General features: G+C 43.7%; 1 protein-coding gene across 3 annotated transcripts in view; it reads right to left on the reverse strand.

The window, feature by feature from the left end:
* The window catches only part of TPP2 (tripeptidyl peptidase 2), a 76,574-nt gene extending 56,082 nt beyond the window's left edge, over positions 1 to 20,492 (reverse strand). For all 3 annotated transcript variants that reach the window (XM_045008589.1, XM_045008571.1, XM_045008580.1), the window contains exons 1-6: positions 20,279 to 20,492; positions 5,945 to 6,073; positions 4,139 to 4,234; positions 3,754 to 3,858; positions 1,824 to 1,948; positions 832 to 995 (exon numbers count right to left, since the gene is read on the reverse strand). In XM_045008589.1, coding sequence (XP_044864524.1) covers positions 832 to 995; positions 1,824 to 1,948; positions 3,754 to 3,858; positions 4,139 to 4,234; positions 5,945 to 6,073; positions 20,279 to 20,440 — 781 coding nt within the window. In that variant the 5' untranslated portion in view covers positions 20,441 to 20,492. The remainder of the gene's footprint in view (positions 1 to 831; positions 996 to 1,823; positions 1,949 to 3,753; positions 3,859 to 4,138; positions 4,235 to 5,944; positions 6,074 to 20,278) is intronic.
* Between the last annotated feature and the right edge of the window lie 284 nt (positions 20,493 to 20,776).

The following is a 20,776-nucleotide window of genomic DNA, read 5'->3' on the forward strand; positions in this document are numbered from 1 at the left end:
CCCTCCATTGGTAAGCATTCTTTAATCATGCAAGCTGCAGGGGAAAGCAATTAAATTTAGTCACTCTCTATTTAAAGTCATGCGGAAGCAATTAAGTTTAATAGCCTGATACTCTTCTCCCTTGTATCAGTGAGACTCAGGAATAACTCCACTGAAGTCAATCATGTTTACTTGTAAGAAGCCAGCATTAGCAAGAAGAGTATCAGGACTGCAGTGCATAGAACACAAGCAGGAAACCATCTACTCATTTATTTTAGCTATTTCTATGACTCTTGGGAGCTTTTTGTGGGGCACCATTGATAAATGATCTATGCATTTATACCATACTCACAAATGTGGCATTTAACTGTCTGATCAGAAAGCTGTACCCCAAAGGTGGAACTATGCATTTAAGAAAAGATTCGCAGCTGCTTGTGTGCTAACTGCAATTTTCAGTATTTTGATTTTTGACTATAGCCGTTTTATAAAATTCAAAATAAGATACCTCTCATCAGCAGTAATTTTTTTTAAAAAAAGCATTTATAATTCATTAAAAATTATCAAAAATGGCAAAAACATATGTTTTCAAATTAATTTTACAAAGCCTCAACCTGATTTAAACAATTATTTTTAACCAACATTTTAACTGCCTTGATTTAAATGGCTCCTCCCCTCCCCCCATGGTGCAATCCAATATGGAAGTTTAACCAGTCACACAGAGACACTTACATTTTGACTAAAATGCACCGTGAAAATGGAACCTACTTTATTTTATGAAAGAGGTGCATCACCTCGTTTCCTTGTTGAGATACCTAAAACAGATTTCATTTGCAATTGATTAAAACAAATTACCTCCACTGGTCACAATAGAAAGCAGGTTCCCCTCATCATAAATGTTCACAGAGTAATTCAACATTTCTGAGATGCCAAAAGATCCATATTCTTGTCTCTCTCTGTAGGTTCCCAACACAGTGCACTTAGTGAAGTCACCGCATTCACTTGAATCAATACAGGCTCTGTTGATATTGAAGAGTATAAAATAACCCAGATCAATCTATAGTAAGGATCCCTGACTTGTTCTTTCCAATATAAAATGACCACAGAGTTTGTAGATCGCTTTAAGTTGTCTAGTTTTTTGTAAGTGATAATGGTCAAAATTTTCAAACCCAAATACCAAAAGTCAGGCTCCTAAATCAATACATAGAGGCATATAAGTAAGAGTAGCTTGACTGTGGGAAGGGGCAACATCCTATCGACCTCAATGCGCTTTGTGGTTGCTTAGCAACTCCACGGGGAAAAAAAAGGGGAAAAAAAGACATGCCACTTTTATTCAAATGCCTCAACACTGACTTAAAAGTCTAATTTTAGGTACAGATTTTAGAACACTGTCCACAGCTTTATGTATTTAACTACTTAATGTAAAATTTACCATCCACAAAAAAACGTGACTTCAGAAATGTGAAGTTATAACACTAGCTAATAACTACTGGCAAAATGTTTGACTATTTGGCTAAATCATGACAAAAATACTAAACACAAGACTCTTCTAGATCCCCCTCAGCCCTAAACCTTCAACGGGACGCTGCTCAGGCTCAGGAGTCCGCACTAACAAGTCCTGATGCAGGATCAGGACCTACATTCCTAAAACTGAAATCCTGCTAAATATAGCAATTCTTTTTACAACATCCTTTTAGTAAAAAAAACTTCATTACATAAATGTTTTTACAAGGTGATCATCAATAACTACTACTTATATTTTACAGCAATGCAGAATACAGTTTGAACCAATATTTAAAGCATGTAAAATTCAAACATTTTAGTTAGATGCAAAAGCAAGAGTTTACCTCCAGGTCTCACCATCATGCCATACTAAGCAATCATATACAGGGCCAGGATCATTGTATTTTTTTTCCAAAGAATTCAACAGTTCTACTTGACTCTGAAATTCTTCCTTCATTAGTTTAGTTGTCTTAAAAAAAAACAAAAAAACAAACAAAAACTTAGAATATATCATTATTTTCATACTTTTAGCAATACACACAGAAGAAAGTTGTGCAACAAACTGCTTTCCTAATTAAAAAAAATCAGTATGACCAGATGTGTCAGGAAAAGTTCCCAACATGTTTATGTATAATGTGCTACCTAAGCATTAAAAAACATAAGAAACATCCAGTTACTCATCTGTCATGATTTTCAGATATTGTTGTAGAGATTCTTTATAAAGTTTCCTATGCAGAAGTGATTAAGTATTGTAGAGTCTATAGAAAAATGCTGGTATCAATTTACAGATTAAACAAAACAATCTCTAATCAAATAGATATTTATGGCCCTTTAACAAGGATACCCTTTTCTATTTAAGTTACTTTTTATGTAGCCAATGTTACGATACATATGTTCTAACATATTATACATTTAGAGTTCTGTCTGTATTATATTTAACTAAATCTTAAAATATTTTTGGCATACATCATGACCAGTAAACCAGTGGTTGCTACAGAAGTAATAGTGACCTACACTATGTATAAAATTTGCTGCATGGTTCACATTCTTTGCTCTACTCATCAATTACTAGAAGTTAATACTGGATGTAAAGTTATAATTTCTTCCAACTTCTGTCACCTGCAATCTTCAGAGGAAGTACAGGAATTCTTAATTAAGACAGAAGGTTAGGACAGTAAGAGGGAGCAATAACTCTGCATTAATTTTATTTAGAAAGCAGGATCTATCACCATTTCACATGGCAGAAGAGAAAGGATACGTTTTATTGTTTTGTAGTTCTCTAGTAATCAGTTCAATTACTGATAAGTCTCTCTTCCACCCTTTTCCTCTGCCTCTCTCCTGAATAAAGTTGTAACTAATACTATTCTTCAATACGTCTCCATAACACTTGCAAATATGTTGGTATGCTCAGTTTTGCTTTACACTAGTGTGTTCTTCTGAAGTAGCCGGAGTTTCCATTGTTGAGAAAATTATACGTCTTGGTTGGGTGCCAAAATAGAACAAAAATGAAAAGAGGAGGTAGGAATGATCAGCAATAACTATTTCCTATATTTTACAGAAATCCAGGATGTGTGGGTACAACCCACAAACCCAATGAACAATTGGTAAGCCTCCTTCAAGACCTACCAGCCTTAGTAGCATCTTACAGATTTAGAACAAATTTGAACCATGATACACTCCTTAAGAAGTAATAAATGCCCATCATGGAAGGTATAAACAAGTAACATTTGAAAATTTAAGATGTGTGGTCTTCAACAATGACTACCAATGCTTCTGCAAATGAATACAATATAAGCATTTTATCCTAGGTCCTTTATTCATAATATTTCTGATTCCTGTATTCTTAAGACACAGTGGCCTGCAGATATACTGACTGATGGACTTAATATGCAGATGACTTGAGTGCCTTAAGGGGCTGATAGCACTTAGCTTTATTGCCCTTCCCTTCAACTGAGATGATAGAGAATTTAAATGAAAGCTACTGTAACAGATCACTGACTTCAGAGGAGAGACAATGTGATCTAAAGACAATGGAACCTTTTCACTAAAAACTAAAAGGAATTTGATAAAATGAAGATAATATTCAAGACCAAATAAGCGTTCATGTATGCATTCTATATCCTGATTTCAGAACAAGATGCAGTGACATTCACTCAATTTATCGGTTAAAATAACCTTGTCTCTCATTTTCTAAATTATCAAATAGAGCTTTTTAAAAATCTCTTAAGCAAGCGATTTCTGTATAAAAAGTTGTTCAAAAAAACTAATACAAACTTGTGAGGGAGAGTTATGAACTGCATCAAACTCATCTAGTTTCCTACAAGCTTCTGCTAGTAGAAGCCTGTGAACAGGATCCCATTGTTTTTCCTTGCGTTCTTTCTGTAATACAAAAAACAAAAACAAAAAAACCTCAATATGTTAGTTTGCGTAAGAGACACTTGTACCTTTTATGAACACTATATCTTTTAAATCATTTGACACTCCTGATTTGGGGCACGATAACTATAGCACAAAAAAAACCCCTTGTTATATCAGCAAAGAATTAAAAGAAAAATCTACTCTATAGCAATTTACAAGCCACAGTTTTCTAACAAAACCAAAAAAGCAGAGTTAAAAATATTATAATATGAATACAAAATGAAAGTAAAAAATAAATTACCTGAATCCTCTCCTTAAGAGCTTTTGGATAGAAATCATAGCCATTTTTTATACCAATGTTATATTTGCCTGAAGGATTTACCCAATTTGTTGGAATCTAGAAAACAGATAAAATTCAGAAATAGAAATATTTCTTGCTCTCAACAGGCATTGTGCACTAGATGTTGAAGTTCTCTCTCTCTCTCGAATACATGGCTAAGCAGATTTATAACGGTTCAGTTTGTAAAGGCCAGTGGTTCAAGTCCAGACCTAGAGAACAGTAAATACTAACTTCTGCGAGATGAGGTGGCAGCCTCAATCCAGTTCCTAGTGAAATGACATCACAGCAGCCAGCACTATAAAACTGAGAGTATCAGAAGGGCCAGATATGATAAAGGCATGGAGAATGAACAACCCCTTTGCAGAACTGATCTCTCTACCTCTAAGAAACAATGCCTAAGCAGATGCTTTTTGTTTGTCATTTTTTAAAAAAATACCAATATAATAAGCAGGTCTGCTTACCATGGTAAGTGGTAGCAAACAGCACAAGGAAAAAATTCAACTTAATCTCCTGTTGTTCTTTGACTCTTAAGCCTGGTCTACACTGCGGGGGGGAAGAAAGAGGGGGGGGAAAAATCGATCTAAGATACACAACTTCAGCTATGAGAATAGTGTAGCTGAAGTCGATGTATCTTAGATTGACTTACAATCACTTATTTCACCTCCTCGCGGCGCGGGATTGACGGCCGCCACTCTCCCGTCGACTTTGCTTCTGCCTCTCCCCGAGTTAGAGTTCAGCAGTCGACGGGAGAGCGATCGGGGATCGATCTATCGCGTCTACACTACACGGGATAAATTGATCCCCAATAGATCGATTGCTACCTGCCGATCCGGCAGGTAGTGTAGACATACCCTTAGTGAATCAAGCTCACTGGCCCTATAGCTATAAGATCATGAGGGCAGAGGTCAACAGCCTCACATAGTGGGGGAAAGCTAATGGGACAAAGATTCCATGTACAATCATGAAAAGACAAAGCACAGGATGTACCAAGGGGTTGACAGAATCAGATAAGTTTCAACTCCTCCTCCTAACTGCCCCTCTACAAGGCTATCAATCTGGCAACAATAGCAACAGTCCCAGACATCTGAGACCATTGTTAAGATTTTACCATCTAAACCAGCTGCCTTCCAGAAAATCATTCTCAGACCTCCCAGATGCTGTTAATATTGAGGCAATGGGATGGCTGTAAACAGAACTCCCTCCCTGTTCCTCCCCCACAGCTCCAAGACTCCTCAGTGACCTGCTGGCGTTGATTATATCGGTCTTAATTATGTTAATTTTTAATATGATAGTTATTCCTTCATTTTACACAGCTGGTCTTCACTAATGCCAATATTTTTCATGTGTTTCCAAACTGGCATCTATGATCATTCTAAAATTTTTGAGGGGTAGTTTTTTCTGAACCAGCCTTCGAAAACCAAGCAAGAAAACTTGGATTTGTCAAAGTGAATTTTAAGTTATTATGTTTATTAAAGTAGTGTCTTTGGGTTAAATATGTGGTTGGTCCCAATGTGCTCAACACTGTAAACACCCCATATCAGGCAATCCCTACCCCCAAAGAATTTACAGTCTAAATAGATAAGCCAGACAAAGGATGGGGGAAGAGATATAACATACAAGAAGAATATACAGTGTGACAATCTAGTATAGGATTTCACTAGAAGGGAATAATTTACACAGACAGAAAAGGAAAAAGAGGAGAGGTGCCATTAAATTTGACACCAGAAAAAAAATAAAAACCGACAGCAACAACACAGAAATGCTTACCTTCAGAGTTCTTCCAGAAAGACCTATAATTTCTCCATCTTTGGGTTCTACTATGGTGCAAGTGTTTACATCACCACTACCTGTTGTATCAATTATGTCAATTATTTTGGGTTTCCCATCAGTTGTAATCTGAAAACATAAGAAAATGATTATCTGAGATTAATATGTGGCTATTAGAGTTACATTTTTAAAACAAACACCCAAGAAACTATACAAACCATGAACTTTTAAATTTATATAATAATAATAATAATCATAATAAAAAAAAACCTACCCCAGCATCCAGGAGCCCCTGCCATTTCATTAGCCACCTCCACAAACAAAACAGTTTTATATTATTTTTAATGTTATAATAGCATGGGAACGCCACTATAATTAAGGTTGCATCATGACATCTGTTTACAGATGGACCTAAGTCCTCTAAAATCAACAGGCTTGGGGCAAAGTCTACACTACAAAATTAATTTGACCAAAGTTACTTCGACATACAGCCACTGCCGTAATTAAATCGCTTTTGCATGTCCCCACTACGTTCCTTGTATTGCCGGAGTCTGTGTCATCACTACTAGCATTTGCACCGATGCAAAGAGCAGTGCACTGTAGGTAGCTATCCTCCTGTCCAACTTGCCACCATCTGGCACAGGGTGTTTTGTGAAAGGCTTGCACCGCCTCATGTGGGCAAATGAGTCAAGCAGGGGTGACTGGGAACATGATTTCTGTATCTCATGATATAGTTTTCTCCATCCCATAATTTTATCTACATCCCATAACGTTTTGCACCTCTTTTCAAAAGCCCTGCAAACCCACGTGTCAACCGTCTGTGTGAAAAGCATGGATACTGCACAGCTCTGCCCTATTGCAGTGAACATTGTGAGCACAGAGTGCCTGATCCTGCAGTATTTGCAGAGCCACAAGAGGAGGCACGGGGAACATGATGATTCCTTGGAGGCTAGATTGCTGTGAGACATAGAAAGAAACAATTCAAAGTTGTTGGTGGCATTCATATGGAGCAGCTGCAGACCGTGGAGTGCCGATTCTGGGCCCAAGAAACAAGCATTGATTGGTGGGATCGCATCACTATGCGGGTATGGGATGACGAGCAGTGGCTGCAGAACATTTGGATGCACAAAGCCATATTCCTGGATGTGTGCACGGAGCTCGCCACAGCCATCCAGTGCAGCGACATGAAAATAAGATCTGCACAGATAGTGGAGAAACAAGCGGCAATCGCTACGTGGAAGCTTGTAATACCAGATTGCTAATAATCAGTCAGGAATCAGTTTGGAGTTGGGAAATACACCATGAGGTTGCTGTAATGCAAATGCTCAGGGCCATGAATCACATCCTGCTACTGTGACTCTGGGCAATGTGCAGGACACAGTGGATGGTTTTGCAACAATGGAGGTCCTGAACTGAAGAGGGGTAATAGATGGCATACCTCTATTTTGGCCCCTGGACCACCTTGTCACAAAGCGCATCAACATTAAGGGCTACTTTTCTATGGTATTGCAAATGCTGATGGATCACCAGGGACATTTTACCATCACCATGGGTTGGTCAGGGAAGGTGCATGACGCATGCATCTTTAAGAACACAGGCCTGTTCACAAAGCTGCAAGCAGTGACTCTCTTTCCAGACCAGAGGATTGCCATTGGGGATGTTGAAATGCAGTGATCCTGGAAGACCCAGTCTGACCCTTGCTCCCAGAACTCATGAATCCGTACACCAGCCACCTCGACAGCAGCAAGAAGCAGTTCAGCTACAAGTTCAGCAATGCAGAATGAGAACGGAACGTGCCTTTGGCCATTTGAAAGGACACTGGCGCTGCCTACTCATGAGATTAGACCTCAGTTTAAAAAAAAAAAAATCCCAATGATTACAGCTGCCTGCTGTGTGCTTCATAATATCTGTGAAGCAAAGTGTGTGTGTGTGTGGGGGGGGAGTTTTTCACCTCAGTGGAGGCAGAATGGCTCTCTGCTGATTTTGAGCAACCACATACGAGGACTATAGGAGCTCAATGGGGAGCTATATGGCTCAGGAAAGCTTTGAAAGACCATTTTAATAGTGAGTCACATTAACGTATGTCGCTGTAGTGTGCTCTGCCTGGCATTATTTTTTTGCACCCTGGTATGAAGCTCGTAATGAGTGCTGTGTGTGTATTAATAGAACATTGCAAACGCACCGATTGCTATTATCTGTGAATGATAATGTCAGCCCCAGCCTGCATATATTGGGAATAAAGATGAATTAAGTTTCCATAAATAGGCTTTTATTCCAAACCTATTTTAACGCATATTTATAACTGAATGAAACTTTATAAATATGGGGAAAAGAACAGTCATACACATACACCAACCATGTCTCTCAGGTCAGCATGTGTGTGGCTGCCTGTTCTCTCCCCCTGGGTGGAGTGGTAGGGGGTAGTGCAGCAGCCCTTGCTGCCAAGTGAATGGGGGGGTGGAGGGGTTGTACAGCGGTCCCGGAATGCAGTTCTCTATGGGCTGCAGACAGAGGCAAGCATAGATCTGCTGAACCTGAAGATCAACAAGAGTCTCCAGCATGTCTGTTTGCCACTTGAGAAGTGCTAGCATCTCCTGCAGCACATCTCTCTTCGTTTCCTGTGCTCTTCTTCTCTCCGCTCTATCTTTGTCCATTCTGTCCATCAGGGTGATCCTCCAAGACTAGTGCTTGGTATCTGAAGCACCAGAGAGGCTTGCAGGATCTCTTGGAACAGGTCACCCAACATCCTCTTCCTTCTCCTCCTTAAGTGGCTGAGCGGCTCCACTGGTGTGGACGGAGAGACCCTCGAGGCCACATTTCCATCTGCAAAAGATACAATAGTGCCTCTATGCACTGAGAGTGTGTTCACAAGATAAATGGAAACTTGGTATACTGAACTCATTCCCCTTGATCCACACAAGTTGCAAGCACGACATTCTCACTTGTCCTTCAGATTCATAGAGCACAGTGGCAGTCTCGGCCATGGTGAATAGGGTCTGGGGGTGAGTTGGGACAATAAGAAGGGGATAGCTCACGGTCATGAGTATACACATATAGGACAACTGAATTGAATACAGGCACCGTTTTCCAGAGGTGGTGACGATTTTAGCTGATATTTCACTCCTGATAGTAATGGAAGCTGAAAGGGAATAGGCTCCTGCAGGCATCTGGCTGCACACTGGGTCTGCACGCTGCTAGCCTGTATGCTGCAATGGAGCTTGCTGAAGTAATTGCTGAGTGGCATGGGAAAGTGTCCAACCACAGAAGAAGTAGTAAGGCAGCCCTCACCAGAAACTTTTGGCAGAGCACTGCAAACTACCTTCAGGGAAGTTTCCTTGAGATCTCTATAGAGGATTCACGGGACATCCCGGTGCATCCCTGATCTGCAGGGCCCCCTCTGCCTAACTGTACAGAGAAATAAGAAGCAGATAGCAACTCTACCTCTACTGGTTGTTTCACTACCTCCTCTAGCATAAGTAAAAAAGAGTAAATGAGTAGATGTGTCCCTGCAATATCAACGCAAACTCCATATTTACCAGAGATTCCTTCCCCGTGCATTAGGCTCACCCATGCTGGACTGTAGGTACTGGCTCGACTGTCCAGGAATCAAAAACAGGTCTTGGCTTGCTGTGCCACTGGATTCCCCAGTCACCTGTTCCCCATACTACTCCTCCTCTTCGTCACTTCATAGTGGAAGCCTGTGACTCCTGCTTTCCCAAAGTATCCACAGGACTTTTGGGGGTAGTGGTGGGGTCTCTGCCGAGGATGGCATGCAGCTATTCATAAAAATGGCACGTATGCAGCTCTGAACTAGAGCAACTGTTGCCCACCTTGCCTTCTGGTATGCCTGCTGCAGCTTCTTGGCTTTCACGCAGCGTCTCTCATGGACCTTCTCTTCCATGGCCCAGGCGATCTGCTTGTAGATATCAACATTTATATGGCTCAATCGGAGCTGTTCCTGCACACCCTCTTCTCTCACAGACCCCGGATATCCCCCACCTCTTGCATACTCCAGGAAGGAGCGCATCTGCAACATGTATCTGGCAGTCACTAGGTGAGCTCTCCATGCCGAGCAGACAGGAAATGGAATTTGAAAAGTTCACAAGATTTAGAGGAGAGGGGCGTATATCTGCGTACCTGGTCACTGGGCAGCAGAGCTCAAAACAGTGACCAGAGCGGTCAAGGTGAGGCATTGCAGGACACCTCCTGGAGGCTATGAAAGACAACGTAAGTAATGCAGTGCAGTGTCTACATAGGCGTGATCCTGGAAAACATATACAGAGAAAGGGCAGGAATGAGAAAGAGGGAGCAGAAACAAAGCAGTGAGGAAGTGGGTTAGACTGGTTGCTTAATGGCAGCACACAGTTCAATACCCAGCTTGGGTTTCTTCCACTGATTCCAGAAGAAATTGGGAGTACCACCATGCTGTCTTCAGTTATCTTAAACTAAGTTCTTTGGAACAACAACTCTTTCATAAAGTGCCAACACCTGTATTGCTATACAAATACTATGGAAGGAGGGTATTTTTTTCAGGTGGGAGGGATGAGTCACTGGTTGGGAAGAGCGTATCTTAACTTAGAATTCAACTCAAGCTTAAATGAAAAAGCAGTATCATTGGACTTAGAAAGTCACCACATCCAGCCCTCCTCAATAAGGAGAGTTATTGCATAGCCTGTTGCATCGCAGGCGTATATGAACAAAGCTCTTCAGTCAGTTTGATTGGATAGCAGAGTCATTTATTTCTCTCCAGCATACATCTTTATACTCTTGAAGCAGTCAAGCAAGCAGTTGCTAATTGGTTAACAAAATTAACACAGCCGCAGCTGTAACCCCATAGGGTAATTATCATCCTAACACCTGTTTGACTTATCATCCTATTTACAATTAGCTGGCCGCTCAAGGCCAGCCCTTTACACACAGTTCCCAGCGTAATCGGCTCGTCCCAGAAGCCTAAACAATCTCAGCATTTCACATTCCATTCCCAACACCTCCCCCCTCTACCCAAAATCAAAAAGGAGGGAAAGAAAAAAGGGATAAAAACATTAGCAAAACATTTCCAACTTATAACAGCATAACACCACAATCTATCACAAACCAAAATTAAAACTTTATAAAGCCAACCTATATAACCATGCAATTCTTAACATAACCCCAACAACACCAAACAAAAACAAAGCACAACAAATAAATAATGTAAATTCTACAGGATTCCCCCCTTCTCTATAGCACACCAACTTGTAGCAAACTTCTATTACCAAATCATCCCTCAGATGTCAGGCGATCAAACTGACACTGAGGGAGGGGGGGTCCTAAAAAAAACACAACATAAACCACATAAAACGCAAAAGACAATTCTGGCCAGAAAACAAACAAACAAACACCACAAAACAAAACATAAGACACATAACATAAATTTAACTCTATAAATAAATGCATGGTACATAAAATGCTATGCAGCTAACACCAATTTTCTTAATATCTAAAAAACAAAACAAAACTACCCCTACTGGGCAAGCAATCATTACATACAATATACAAATACCCTTAGTACCATCAGGCAAAAAAAGGAAAATTACATCATCAATTAAATCATTTACAATAATACAATTGCATCCTGACTTACTTCTAAATTCAAAGCTATTCACAGCTTAAGGGTTCTTACTAATAACTTCTACTTTTAAACCCAAAAAAAACCCCACCACTTATATACCCTTAGCCTAATACAATTACAATAACATAGCACAATATACAATCTTCAACTAATACAACAAATTATTTATGACCAAACAATTGCAAACTAATTTCTTTGCCTAAATTTATTTACAAACATTTCAAAAACACCAAAAACTTTTCTCTTTAGCATCTTTACAAAATTCAACTGCTATTCCCTCCAGCAACCACAGAGTTAACTTTGTACTCTGCCTAACATTACTCGCTAGTAGTTAATTACCTTTTCTATCAACTACACCCTCAAGGTTATCAACCAGTATTCCAAGCTTGTTGTCTGTTGCCCGCCGCCTGGGCCCGATCCTTTTTTCCTCTTCAAGTTCTCTATCTATTGCGTGCCTGCCTGGGCCCGATCCATATTTCCTCTTGCTAAACCGTACTAGCCCCTACCTTTCTGGTATCTTCTGTGAACAACTATCTGTACTTTCCCACCGTGGGGGCTACATCAAATATCAAACAATCATACAACTGCCAATAATCAGTACATAATACAGAATTTACAAAAATCTAAAAAGGCTAACAAAAGCACTTTACATAAAGGTATTTTGGGTCACATAAATTCAAAGCCATTCTCCCAAATTACCTAAATTTATGCCTAAATAACACCATAAACTCCCCCCCCTTTGAGAATACTCAACAAACCTTTTGGCTGAGTTTTCTCAAACTTTAAAAACAAAAAACAATTAAACTCTAAAAAACCGGGGTTAGTAATGGGGGGGGGGTAATACCATTTACAATCCAATTGGGGGGGGGGGCAATACATGCTAAAATTTTATCCAAAACACAGGGCGCAGCCTGTAGAATAAACCCCAAAATCCAATCAATACCACATTGTTTAGCAGGAGTCCCAAATTTCTTCCTGCCAGTGTACAATTCTTTGTTTCTTCACCAGGGTCAGTTCTCAATGTCCTTTTAGTCAGGAATTTCTGGACTTTGGCAATATCAACAACGTGAGTGTTTTTTCTTCTGTTCCACCACCATCGTGGTTCAAGTTCTACGGGGGAAATTATCAGGACATCATCCTATACATTCAGGCAAAGCAAAAATTATCTCAATCAATTAAATCATTCAGGGAGGATCAAACAAAAAGGATCCTGGCACAGCTAACAAGCAGTTGTCCTCCAGGGGCTCAGGGTGTGTACATCTTGTTGCTTTCTCAGTCATTCCATCCACCATTGCAGCAGTCATCTCTAATACTGACACTGTTGCAGTTTCTTCAGTCCTACTGTTTGCAGCCTCAAATCCCGAATGAGCGGTGGTAATATCTTGGACTAGTTCAGGAAATAGTTTTCCAGGCACGGCTTCTAAAGGCTTTAAAGCTTCAGCTGAGGTTTCCATAGATGTTACAGTTTCTGCAATAATTTGTTCTTCAATTGCTGCAGCTGTAACAGGCACAAATGTTTTTTGAGCCCCAGAGCTTTCAATACTAAAAATGGGTGAACCAGTATCTGCCAGCTGCACAGCTAAATTCTCTTGCTCCTCTTCGTCTCCCTTTCCACACACAGGCAGTTCTTGAGGACACATGTCGCTCTGTAGAGGGGCCCCATTTACAACTGCCCCTGGGCATTCTGATACTAGGTTAGATGGCGCATCTCCTACATCATTCTGCATGGGGGCCTTAGCTGCAACCGCTTCAGTGGGCGCTGATTCCAAGGTAAACACAGTATCTTCTACCTCTGTCGTCCCAGGTGCCTCAGTTACCCCACTCTGCATTGCATCCCCAATAAAAGCTTCCTGAGTGATCTGCCGCCCATCGGATCACTGAAGCCGAGCGGTTCGGGTGGGCTTGCACAAAGTGATGTCCATAGCAAAGGCAGGTTGGGGAGGGCCAGTGGATCCAAACCCTCGAGACCCGCGGTCAATCGGGGTCGATCGGGGCACACATCCCTCGAAAGGTATCAACTGAGCAAGACGTGTACCAGCAGTTATAGTCACAGGGGGACAAAGGGCGCGTACCATTATCCCAATATTCCCCGTATCGTCGGCATCAATAAGGCCAGGCAAAACAAAAATACCTTGTTTCGATGTTGACGAACGGCCAATCAAAAGGGCACTCAATCCAAATCCTAATGGGCCATCGGTGTTGGAAGGAAGAACTTGAACCTCGTCAGTCTGTAAAACTACATCTGTCGCTGTGGCCAAATCCACTCCGGCACTGCCACGGGTTGCTCCGGTGAGGTGTTCCAGGCAGCCGGGTTGGCGGGTGGAGGCACTTGTGTCGTCGCGCTCCTCCGAGGGGCGCTCCGTGATCCGTTTCCCGGCAGCGGTGTTCCATCCTTCTTGTAACGCGCCCAACAGTCGGCGGCGCGATGTCCAAACTTATCACATCGTGTGCAAGCGCCAGTTGCAGCTTCAGGTAACACATCAGAGGCCCGCTGCCCATTTTGCATAGGGCAGTCCCGCCGGAAATGCCCGGGTTTTCCGCAACCAAAACAGGGGCCGGCTGGCCGGGTCGGTCTTCTAGCCCCCCGCTGTCGCCCGAGCAGGGGTTGTAACGCCACGGCCAGTGCAGAGGCCTGTGCCTTAGCATGAATCGCTGCCTTATCCGTCTCCTCAAGCATAGCGGCCCTACCACATGCCTCAATCATTTCCATCAGGGTCGCAGTCTTGGGCAAGGTGGCTAATATACGGCGGCAAGTGGGATTTGCATTCTGGGTTGCAAGATCAAGTCCAACTGCAGTTCTGGCCTCTGGCGTCAGATTAGGAGATCTATCAATAGCCTCTCGAAGGCGATCCAAAAAGGTGGAATACGGTTCCGATGGGCCTTGTGTAATTTTAGCATAGGGAGGGGTCGGCTTCCCCATCTGGGGCACCGCTTTAAAGGCAGCCAAGGCTAGTTCCTGTGATTGCTGCAGGATCCGAGGTTCAAGGCGAGCTTGCAAATGCGGGTCAACAAAGCGACCGGCTCCCAAAAACATATCAGCAGTGGCCACGCGCCGAGGATCACCATCCGGTAAATCCAAATTGCGGACAAGAGCCAAGTCAACTCTCTTAGCCCAATCATCTTTCCACAACAGTTTCTGTGTAGGTGTAAGAAGCATGTCAGCTAGCTTAATCGCATCGTACGGACACATTGCTTGGCCAGCAAATACCTGTTCAATGATAGACTGTACATACGGATTATCTAGTCCATAAGCCATGATCGATTTCTGTGCCTCACGGATCAACTTCCAGTCCAAAGGGGCCCACCGTCTATGATTAGGGTGTTGAGGGTCTGGCGTAATCACCGGAAAGGCCTCAGGTGTTAGACCTTCAAGGATGGCTTCTCTTAAAACCCCATGCCAGCGCTGTACCGGATCCGGAGGGTCCCCAGTTGGAGGGTCCCCGGGGCCAGGCGGGGCGGGGGGGCGAGTCGAATGAAAGCACTTGTGAAGATGCGATCGCGATGATCCAGGTGGAAAACCTTCCAATTGGTCCAACTTGTCACATATATGCTGCAGCTGTCGACCCTGGCGCTCCATCTCCTTATAGAAGGCATCAGACTGAGTAAACTGAGTAAACGTAGTCAAATCGGGATATGGGTTCGATGGTACATGTTCCACCCGAGCCTCCTCTGTCCCCCCGCAATCGTGGCACCCCCAGGCCCCGTGGACACGGCATGGCTTTGGAGGGGGTGCATACGGCAAGGCTGTCTCCATAGGCTCGGGCGTATCGGGGGGTAACGGGACCGTAGCAGGATCAATCATGTCGGGGCCGATAGCCACATTGGAGGGTAGTGGGGCCGTAGCAGGGGCAACATCATCCATGGGGAAGGGGTCGGAAGCCAAAGGTATCACCGTGTCCTCACCACCGAAAAACTCTCTGGCTCCAACCGGCAACACAGAAGGCATTCCGGGCGTTGGGCGGCAAAGCTCAGAAAGGGCCGCCTGCACTCCTGCCTCGGCCGCGAGAGTTTCTACTATCTCCTTCGCCTTATTCCATACTGGACTCAGGGAGAAGGCCTCCTTATCGCCCTGAGCCACCGACTTCCAAAGTTCGGAGCCTAGCCGCTCCCAAACAGTTTTATCAAAAATTGTACTTGGTTGAACAGAAAGTCCCCTTCTCCGTCCCCACCGCAGCAGACGGGATAACGTATCAGAGGGGAGCTTCTCTCCCTGCCGCTCCGCGATGCGCATCAAATATTCATGCACCGTCCTTTTTTCCGCTGATGCAGCGGTTCCCATGTTAGCTGCTCACCTCTGGGCTGGGGTGTGCCTCCCTTTTCAGACGCCCTGCGGCTTGCCACTCGACACTGAGCTCAGGTGCGCCCCTCTTTTCGGACGCCCTGCGGCTCCTAGCCGCTCGACACTGAACTCAGGTGCGCCCTTCTCTTCGGACGCCCTGCAGCCGCCGCTCGACACTGAGCTCAGGTGCGCCCCTCTTTTCGGATGCCCTGCGGCTCCTAGCCGCTCGACACTGAGCTCAGGTGCGCCTCCTTTTCTTCTTTTCAGTTCAGGCCACCAACACTATCCTCATTCGATACGAATCACGTCGGGGTCACCATTTGTTGCATCGCAGGCGTATATGAACAAAGCTCTTCAGTCAGTTTGATTGGATAGCAGAGTCATTTATTTCTCTCCAGCATACATCTTTATACTCTTGAAGCAGTCAAGCAAGCAGTTGCTAATTGGTTAACAAAATTAACACAGCCGCAGCTGTAACCCCATAGGGTAATTATCATCCTAACACCTGTTTGACTTATCATCCTATTTACAATTAGCTGGCCGCTCAAGGCCAGCCCTTTACACACAGTTCCCAGCGTAATCGGCTCGTCCCAGAAGCCTAAACAATCTCAGCATTTCACATTCCATTCCCAACAATAGCCTGCTGTTAAGGAGAAAGAACGGAAAATAAGGAGATAGTAGAAGACCTCAAGAGAAGGGGCAAGCCTGAAACGAAAGAAAGATGCCACAGCTGCTACAGAATCCAGTTGGAATTGATCTACAAAGTATGATGGTCACTTGACAAACTGAGTTTAGCAAGTTTGTCTTTTTGCCCAAAGTTATAAGAATGGGGAAAAAAAAAGTTTCGCAAAACTGTACATTGCATTAAAACCACACCTTTGCTTAAACTGACCCTTACAGGCTCAATCTATATGCCAGCTATGTTCTATGGCAGCTGTGACATTGCCAGTTTAGCATACCCTGGAAAATCTCAGAGTAAGAGCTGGCAATCTATGGTGTCAGGGGACTGCAGGAGGCAGAAAAAGAAAGATAAGTGTAAAGTCACTTGTGCACAGATGCCCTCACATTATATAAAACACACAGGAAAACATTAGTCCATGTTACTCTTCCTTCTGATACTATGGCACTTCACCATCTGAAGAATGGTAGGAAAGCAACCCACCATTCTCCTACAGACAATGCAACTAATATGGGTAAGATTGTCAGGGCTTAGCAAGAAAAATAATGTAGTCACATATGGCTGTTCCGCACACATTCTAAAGTTGATCCCTAAAAATTTTAAGGCAAGAATATCTATACCCACAATCCTGCAATGTGAAGCTTGTGGTGGATACCCTTTGACTTCAATAGTACTCCGAACGGGCACAGGGTTCCTCACTATGAATCCAGTTGAAGGATCTGGATGTGGGACTTAAATTAATTCACAGTCCCTTTGCAGCTGCCAAACAAACAGGAAGATGGTCATGCATATATCATGCCTCAAAAGAGTATGGTTGAATATTTATGCCAATTGCATAAATATTTATGTTTCAGAGTGTCCCAGGTTAATGAAAATCTATGAAGAGAATAGACAGGATATTGACTCTTGTCTGACAGAAGATAAAACATTTTGAAGAGGTGTGCTAAGGAATTTCTCCAAATACTGAAGCTAATAGCAATGACATTGATTCTGTACAGAGGAATTCATGTTCAACTGCTTAAGTGCGGAAGATTATAAAAATGTTTACTGAACTTCTATTACATAATGGCAAAAATGTGTTCCAAGAGTTATGAGTAGGCTTTAACAGCACCATTTTCTAGCATTTGTGAATGATCCTTATAGGTACAAGTTTACACTTACAACAGAAGAACCAACAGTTGCTCTTGAATAGGTAGAAGAGGTTTATGCTGGAAATAGATTTCCACCTATAGCAAATCAACTGGAAGCCAAGTCAAGTTTTCCAGTGAATACTAAAAATGTAAAGGCTATTCACGGATGAAATTGCAAAAAAGCATTCTAGAAGAAAACAAGGATGAGAATATAAGCCATGCTTATTTCCTCCACAAAAGGGAGTTACGTTGCAACAGATGGCCAGTACAGGAATTTGAGTAGCAATAGTCTTGTGGCGTTTAGGGAGAGCTTCACCTGCCAGGAGGAATGTGTACCCTTACAGTGTGGCGCTCTGACCTCTAGTTGAGGAATGACAGTATTTATGAGAAAGTAGATTTTTTGAGCGAATAGATCTGGGTCTTTCAGCTCATGCAGCAAAGACTCAGAGTTTCAAATCCAGAGGTCCTGGGTTCAAGCCCCACTGCCCATGACCCAGCTAGAGGATTCATGCTATTTTCATGCTCAAGTAACATCTCAAGTATTACCTACTACGCCTTCTTCCGCTGGAATCAACTGAGCATTTTCTTTGAATGCATCAGGACAAATAAAGGTTAGAAATTACAAGGCAACATCTGGGGCTTCAGAACTAGTTTTTTAAATGAAGTATTTTAATTCTGAAAGCAATCTCAGTGAGTCTGAATTATAAGACTCAGTGGTAACTGACTTTTTTTTTTAAATGGACTGCAATTATATTTTAAATACTGCATTATGAAATTTATATTGAGATGATAATGTTTGGGAATTCACGCATGTAAAATGAAGTTCCCCAAATTTGGTCTACATTATTTTAATTAAGTTATAAATAACTTTTCAGCATTATAAGAGAAATAATTTTGCTGCATGACGACAAAGATTTCTATGCCATTTTGGATTTATAAGAGAAAACAAAAATACAATTTTATTATTTGATATTCTGTGCTTTGCCTACAGCAGTTTGATAAAATTCAAATAAAATAACCTATCAGCGGTGGCACTGAAGAGTTTATAAAAACACACTTATAGTGTTGTTCATTTTATATTTAAACCTAAAATTGCAACAGCACAAATCTTCAAATTAGGTTGAGGCTTGGTAAAACTGTTTTAAATCAATTATTTTTAACTCAACCAATTTAACTGGTTTAAATGAGGGCTACAGATCCAGATTCATTATTCAAATTGCTCCCCCCTTTAGGAAGGTCCTGCAGGAAATGGGAGCAGAGGTGTATTAGCATCAACTGTGAGAACCAGACTGTATTGAGAGTCTATAAATGAGGGTTGTGGTGTTATATGGGGCGTTATATGTTCAAAAAAAACAACCACCGTGGCTGGCTAGGTTCTTGTCAATCCATCAGGCATTTTATTACACAGTAAATAAGTAGAAACTAATTGTTCTTGCCAAATATAATTACTTTGGAAAAAGCAATACATTTATGCTGTGACAATTAAACCCTTGGTTATTTTACAGCACCTGAAAGTGTTCAGGTCACTTTACAAAACAAATTGCAAGCTCTTTGGAGCAGAGACTATGTCTTTCAACTAACTTGAAACATGACAAGACAAGCAAAGGTAACAAACAATATGCAGAGAATGAGGTGGGGAACAAGTTTATGGAGTTACCCAATTTAAGCATTTGTACATCTTGAGGTCTCAATTAATGGTTTTTTTCATGTGCTCAATAATAAAAAACAATTCATGGTAGAAGTGTGTACTAATGAGGAATCTGAATGAGGGTGATGACTTGGTGGATAAGAACAGGTAACGTATTCCATACATAGGGGTGGGATGGGGGCAGGGAACACAGATGGTCGTGGGAGCATCAGACTAACAGGACATAAAAACTAGCATCAGCAGCAAGAGTGGGAGGCATCATGATGAGACAGGTCAGGGAGGCAGGCACTGCTACACAGCGCCCTCAAGGAAAAGACAAGAAGTTTGAACTCGGTGCAATGAAGAAGGGCTGCCAATAGAGAATTAAAAGTGAAGAACAGAACGATATTGTCAGATCAACTAGTGAAAAATTCAGTGGTCTCATTTTGGGTAAATAGGAGCGGGAGGAAAGTGGAAATCAGAGGTGCTGCTGGCCGTGCTGGACACCGCAGTGTGCGCCGCACTACAAAACTCCAGGATAAGCAGCTCCCCTGAGCGCCCATATAGCACCTTAGCAAAACCCCAGCACGCATCGCCGCGGGCTCAGATCGGGCTCTCTCGGGGAATGGGGCGCACGTCTGCCGCGTAGCAGTTCCACAACACCCGCTCTGGTGTCAGAGGGGCCGCGGCCCCCGTCAGCCTGCACCTGCACCCCCCCCCCCCCCGCGTGTCTCTCACCCCGGCCCCTCCAGCCCACCCGAGCCACCCACCCCGGGGGCCGGCAAGTGCTGCGCCGCCTCACCCCGCTCGCCCTCCCGCTGCCCCAACTTCCTGCCCTTCCTCCTCCTCCTCCGCCCGGCGCGGTACAACGCCCTGCCCGGGAGCCGCTCGGCCCGAGCAGCCCGCCCCCTGCGCGGCGCGGCGCTCCGGAGACGGGGGCGGCCCCCGAGTGGGGGGGACGGACCCGGCTCGCTGCTGCCCCGGCCCCGGCGCCGCCGCCGCGGGTACCTGCATGCCGGGCGCGCCGGGATCCACGCCGGTGTCCAGCACGGCCAGCAGCACCCCGCGCCCGTCGTACTCCGGGTAGCGGCCCAGGAAGGAGGCGGCGCCGGTCTCTTTCTTGGGCAGGAGCCCGTGGAAGGGGAACGGCTCCTCCGCGGCGGCCGCCATGATGCCGAGGGACAGAGCGACGGGGCTGCCCAGCCCCCGGCAGCGGCGCCTGGGACGCACCGAGGGACGGGCAGAAAGCGGCCGAGGGGCGGGAAGGCGCATGCGTCCACCCAGCCAATGGTCGGGCGGCAGGCCCGCGCCTTCTAGAGCGCCACGGCGCATAGGCGACACCAGCCAATAGGACGGCGAAACGCATTTACGCGCGCGCCGGAGCTCGGGGGGGGCGAATGCGTCTAACCATCCAATGAGACAACAGGACACGGACCTTCACGCGCCGGAACTCGCGTCCCGTTTGGTTCCGTAAGGAAACCTGCGCCGAATCGGCCAGTCTTAAAG

This window comes from Mauremys mutica, chromosome 1 (assembly GCF_020497125.1).
Source record: "Mauremys mutica isolate MM-2020 ecotype Southern chromosome 1, ASM2049712v1, whole genome shotgun sequence".
Taxonomy (NCBI): domain Eukaryota; kingdom Metazoa; phylum Chordata; order Testudines; family Geoemydidae; genus Mauremys; species Mauremys mutica.